The sequence below is a fragment of the Amaranthus tricolor genome, chromosome 16 (assembly GCF_026212465.1).
Source record: "Amaranthus tricolor cultivar Red isolate AtriRed21 chromosome 16, ASM2621246v1, whole genome shotgun sequence".
NCBI lineage: Eukaryota > Viridiplantae > Streptophyta > Magnoliopsida > Caryophyllales > Amaranthaceae > Amaranthus > Amaranthus tricolor.
This window is the reverse complement of record NC_080062.1, coordinates 22,016,961-22,023,093: the sequence shown is the minus strand read 5'-3', so window position 1 is coordinate 22,023,093 and position 6,133 is coordinate 22,016,961. Positions and strand designations below refer to the sequence as shown.

The 6,133-nt window shown below is 43.3% G+C and overlaps 1 protein-coding gene across 1 annotated transcript; it reads right to left on the bottom strand.

Annotated features, from left to right (window-relative positions):
* Positions 1-2,405: 2,405 nt before the first annotated feature.
* On the bottom strand, positions 2,406-3,413 carry LOC130802638 (uncharacterized). The gene is made up of 2 exons (XM_057666647.1): positions 3,018-3,413; positions 2,406-2,939 (listed from the first exon to the last, which is right to left on the bottom strand). The coding sequence occupies exons 1-2, from the start codon at positions 3,411-3,413 to the stop codon at positions 2,406-2,408; spliced, it is 930 nt and encodes a 309-aa protein (XP_057522630.1).
* Positions 3,414-6,133: the final 2,720 nt, after the last annotated feature.

The window sequence follows — 6,133 nt, the reverse complement described above, 5'->3', positions numbered from 1 at the left end:
TGCTTGCTGCAAATACATCTTCATTCTTTCGTCTTTGGCCTCGAATTCCCCATTCACTTGCCCGACTATAAATTGGGAGTCGGAGAAAGTATATAATGTTTTAGCCCCCACTTCATAGCAGATTTTGAGTCCCAAGAGTAGTGCTTCATACTCTGCTTCATTGTTGGATGCCGCAAGCTCGAATCTGACCGCCCTTTCCATACGGACTCCAGTGGAAGATACAATTAGAAGTCCTGCTCCGCTTGCTGATTGCGTGGAGGACCCATCCACATACAACTTCCATTCTTGATTGGTTTCGGGATGGTACTTTCAGCAATCAAGTCAGCCAGGGCTTGGGCTTTGATTGCTGTTCGTGGCTCGTATTCAATGCCGAAATCTGCTAGTTGATTAGCCCACTCAGTGACGCGGCTTGATTTGCTTTTTCCTTCAAGAATCTTTTTCAAGGGTTGGCTGGTTCTGACTGTGATTTGGTGGGATTGGAAGTACGGTTTCAATTTCCTGCTTGCCATCACGACTGCGAATAAGACCTTCTCCACTTCGCTATAGTTTCCCTCCGAGCCTCGGAAGGCATGGCTCACGTAGTATACGGGGAGTTGCTTTTTATCTCTTTTCGCGACTAAAACCCTTGACAGCGAGTATTCGAAGACCGAAACGTATAGGATTAGCTTTTCCCCGTTGATGGGTGAAACTAGTTTTGTTAAAGAGGACAGGTGCTCTTTTAATTGGCGGAAGGATTCTTCAGCTTCTCATGTCCATTCGAACTTGTTTTGTTTGAGGGTTTTGAAGATGGGCAAACATTTGTCCGCGGACTTGGATAGAAATCTTCCTAAGGCAGCCACACATCCTGTTAGCTTTTGGACTTCTTTCACCGATTCCTCTCTCGTCTACAAGAAAGCCAAGACACTTCCCTCCAATGACCCCAAACATGCACTTGTCTGGATTAAGTCGCATTTGGTGTCTTCGGAGGGTTGCAAATGTTCCGCGAAGGTCCGCAACATGTTCAAATGCCTGCTTGCTTTTTGTGATCATGTCGTCCACGTATACCTCCAAGTTTCGGCCTATCTGAGACTGGAAGACCTTGTTGACCATTCTCTGATAAGTGGCGCTGGCATTTTTTAGCCCGAAGGACATGACTTTGTAGCAGTATACTCCGACATTTGTAATAAATGCCGTATGTGGCTGGTCTTTTGTGGCTAATGGGATTTGATGGTAACCTGCATTAGCATCCATGAAGCTTAACAGGGCGTGGCCTACCATTGAATCCACTAAGTGATCTATCTTGGGGAGAGGATAAGCGTCTTTCGGACATGCCTTGTTTAGATCTGTAAAATCAACGCACATCCTCCACTTCCCATTTGATTTCTTGACGAGAACGACGTTGGAGAGCCAATCAGAGTATTTGCACTCCCGGATAAATCCCGCTTTCAGCAATTTTTCCCCCTCTTCTTTGGCGGCCTCTATTCGCTCTTTTCCTTGATGCCGCATCTTCTGCTTTACGGTTTTGTAGCATGGTCTTATATCGAGTTTGTGGCACATGACACTTGTGGATATGCCAGGCATCTCTTCTGTGGAAAAAGCGAAGATGTCGCGGAAGTGAGCTATGGTGGCAATGATATCTTGTTTGACCACATCTGGAAGATCCTTCCCTATTTTGATTTGTTTTCCCTTGAATACCTTTACCTCCTTGTATCGTTCCACTGGGTGGGGCCAGGCCTTTTGTGTGTGTTGGGATTGTCCGCATACACACTCATGACGATTGGAGACCTTTTTTCCCTCTCTCTTTTGGAGGGAATGATGGAAGTTCCTCGCTTCAGGGTGTTGACGAGGCATTGACGTGCCGTCATCTGATCCCCTTTGAGGATGCCAACTTATCCGTCATCCTGCTCAAATTGCAACAACAGTTGATGAGGAAAGATTGCAGCTTTGATATTATTGATGAGTGGGAGCCCCATGATGGCATTGTAGGGGAATGTGAGATCCACCACCGTGAATCGTATGGGCATTGTTCTGCTTCCGTCTTTTTCCCCTACTCGTACAGGAACTATGATGGTGCCTAGTGGAATGACCTGATTTCCCCCGAATCCGATCAAAGGTTTGTCAAGGGATTGCAAGTGCTTTTCTTCGAATTTCATTTTTCTCAAGCACTCCATTGTTATAAGATCGGTCGTGCTTCCAGTATCCACCAATATTCACTTAACCTTCATTTGCCCTATCTTGAGGGTAACCACTAGAGGGTCAGTGTGTGGCTGTTGCAGCGGTTGGGAGGTAGTGGCATCGAATTTCATGGTTGGCCCACTTGAGGTGGTTTTCGGAGGTCCTTTGAGCAGAGTATGGACGCTGTCTTTTGCGGCGCGGATGGTAGGGTATTCCTCAGTGTAACCGCTGAAAATCATGTTAATAGTTCCCTACGTGTTGGAACTTTCGCGCCTAGCGTCGTCTCTTTTGGGGGATATGCGTTTTTGGTTCCAAGGCCTCCTTTCCACCTCGCCTCTTGTGTCATAGTCCTTCCGGTTGATGAACCTCGACAGCTTCCTCTCGTCGGCCAACTGATGTAGAATACGTTTGAGTTCGCGGCATTGGGCCAAGGTATGAGCATGTTCTTTGTGGTAATCACACCACAAATTGTAGTTGCGTCGATCGGAGGGGGTGGTAGTAGGAGATGGAGTTGGCAACTCATCCGGGACGGTGAAGAATATGTCTTTCCTATTCCGGTTAAACATCGGATCGTTACCTCGGTCGAGCAAATTCCGTATCCTGGCCTCTCCTTCTGTGACATATACATGTCTGGATCGTGGAGGTCCCATGTTTGATGGGGGTTCCGGACGACGCGACATGTAGTTTATATCCCTCCTTGATGAATGTTCCTCTCTGCTCCTTGAGGAATGATCGGAGGATATTGGATCCTTCTTTTCTGACTTTCGTTTTTTGGGGTCATGTGCCTGACATATCTCGGAGGCCGTGACGTAGCTTTGACATTGCTTCATGGCCTCCGCGTATGTCTTCACTTGACTCTCGACCAACTGGAACTTCAGCCTTTGAGCCTTTATTTCGTTAATTAGGGCGTTCAAGGCGACTGATTCTTCCAAGTCAGTTACTTCCAGTACTGCTTCATGGAACTTCTTCAAATATGATGATATGGACTCCCCTTCCAATTGTGTTATGCTAAGCAAGTGAAAGTTTGATTTTTCCTGCCTTCTGGATGCTACAAAGTGACCTAGGAATTTACCTTCTAATTGGGCAAAATTATGGATACTTCCCCCTGGAAGGGAGGTATACCACGTCAAGGCTACTCTTGTGAGAGTAGTTGGGAAGAATTTGCACCACAATGCTGGATTGGTGGTGTACAACAGCATCAAGTTTGTATATGCCATCAAGTGTTCCTTTGGGCAGGATGTTCCATCGAAGGCCGTCATATTTGGGATCTTTATTTTTGTCGTGTTGGGAGTATTTAGTACTTTCGGAGCCAACAGAGAGCTTATCAGCATGGGGTCTTCAGAAAGATTATCCTTGCCGGCCTCATTCCGCGGCATCGTGATGGGGCTGGTGGGATGGCTAGATCCCGTGAGCTACGCTTTCTTCCTTTCTTCTTTTCTTCTGTCCACCAGTGATTGGACACTTTCAGAACGCCCTCTGCTTCGTCATCTCGGGAGTCAATTCTGTTGAGGCTTGCACGGGTCCTTGATCTCTCCCGTCTTTTCTTATGTCTTCTGCTGGAACGTGACATCCCCGAGTTCCCATCCTGAGATTCATGGGATTTCGGTATCTCATGATGGGGTTCGATTCGTTCTTGCAGATTCTTTATTTGGTCCGCCATGTCCTCCAACACTTGTTGTTGAGTAGGATTATTATTTATGACGGCGTGGAGTTGTTCGGAGAAAGCGGCAGTGAGGTTTCGTGCTAGCATGTCCAGATCACGGCGAGTCACGGCTTGGTTGTTAGCGTGACCCGCTAAAGTGTCTATATCTGTGCTGTGCACGGTAGCGTTTTGTGTTGGATTTCTCTTGGGAGCCATGACTTTTTATTCTTTCCCCACAGACGGCGCCAAACTGTTTCGATAATGAAACGAGGAAGTGCAAGACAAATGAAATACTGGAAGTAGGAGCGTTGTCGTGAACGGCAATTCGCGGAAGGAAGTGACTTGAATTCCCGTAACACCACACGTTAGCCTTGTCCGGGGGGGGTGATCTCCCGGAAAACCCCTCCGACGCTCAAGTTAGAATGGAAATCAGTGATTAATGAATAAATGATGAGATGGAGAATATAGGAATATGAGTGTAGGGGCGGAAGTTGGTTGTATTGTTGGAAGGTTAGTGAAGAGGGTCGTGAGGATTTTAGAAGGGCTATTATCAGATGATCCTTCTCTTGATGCTGACTGCCTCTATTTATAATGATGGAGAGGAAGTTACTTCTGGGAGAAGGTTGGTTATCATGCATAGTGGTAGGCGGTTATCAGCACTAAAGAAGGGGAACCATGATGGTGGAGAGTAAAGGGCAGTTATCAGAGGGAAGTTAGGGTTTTGGGAAGTTATTAGCTTATGGGCTAAGTAAGGAAGATGGGATTATAGAAAAAACCCCTTGACCGAAAGTCAAGGTCAACACGAAAGGTCAAAGGGTATTAAGGTAATATGACATTAATAATTTAAATAAATAAATGAAATAAATAAATGTTACCATGACAAAAATAAAAACTTAGAACGTAATCATACTTAGAGAGAAAAAATATAAAATAATAAAGTACTTTGTGTTGAACATTTAGAGTATATAAACCTAAATTTGTATATACTACATACTTAGTATAGTAGTGGGACTTATATAAATATATTATAAGTCCAAATTAAATGCCTCAAATAATTTGATGAAACATTACTTTGATTCATAAGCTTTGCTTGGTGAAACATTACTTTGATTCATAAGCTTTGCTTGGTGAAACATTACTTTGATTCATAAGCATTGTTTGGTGAAACACTTTTGTTTCAAAAGGAGGTATTGTTTCATGCATAGCTCTATAAATTGAGGTTGCATGCCAAGGGACATTCAATCCCATCTCCATATCATTTCTTATTTCTCTCTTAAGAATACTCCCTTCTTGTTCTTCCTTTCGTGAGATAATATTAAGTAAGTAATTAACTCTCAATATCATCAAAGTTCTTAATTCACCACAACACTTGTATTTACAATTGCAATTTCCTTGTGCTACGATTTTATTGTGTAGATTGTATCTCATTGTGAATTTCATTTATCACCCCAAGCACCTTTGTGGGAGAAATATCACAATAGGAAAGTGCATGAACGCCTTTTACTCATATCAAGTTTCCGAGCGACTTCTTTGATTTTCGCAACCATATCTTCATCGTCTCCTTGGTGATTCAACAAGAGTTCAAAGCCATATACACAGGATTACAAATAGTGGTGATTTATCTTGTAACACATATTTGTAATACATCATTATTGTAATAATCTATTGTGATATCTTCTTCATCATGGCAAGTGTTACAGAACTCACTTCAAATTTCACCAAGTTAGAAAAGTTTGTTGGTGTCGACTTTCGACGTTGGCAAAAGAAAATGCAGATTCTTTTGACAACCCTCAACGTGGCTTACGTTATTAGCACTCCTAGACCGGAGGAGTCCGAAAATGAAACATTGGAGCAAGCAAGGAAAAGAAGTAAGTGGGATAATGACGACTTCATTTGTCAAGCACACATCTTGAATGGCATGAATGATTCTCTCTTTGATGTTTATAAATATCATGACTCGACCAAACTTTTATGGGAAGCACTTGAAGAAAAATACATGGCCGAAGATGCAAGTTCAAAGAAATTCCTTGTAAGTTACTTTAATGCATATAAAATGGTTAATAATCGTCCAATTGTTGATCAATTTCATGACTTACAAAGGTTACACTCTAACATGCAAATTCATGACATTAAAATGGATGAGATTTTTGTTGTAAGTAGCATAATAGAAAAGTTGCCTCCGTCATGGAGGGATGTTAGACATGCACTAAAACATAAGAAGGAAGACATGAGTCTTGCCGATCTTGGACAACATCTTGTTGTTGAGTCTAGCATTCGTGCCCAAGAGGGGCAAACGGATCTAAATCTAAATATTGGGTCGGTTAACTTGGTAGAGGG

Excerpts from the sequence above, each read along its gene's own strand:
- LOC130802638 (XM_057666647.1), bottom strand. The coding sequence starts at position 3,413 with ATGACGGCCTTCGATGGAACATCCTGCCCAAAGGAACACTTGATGGCA. Across the intron at positions 2,940-3,017 it reads AAAGGCTGAAGTTCCAGTTG|GCACATGACCCCAAAAAACG; the intron begins GTCGAGAGTCAA and ends GAGATATGTCAG.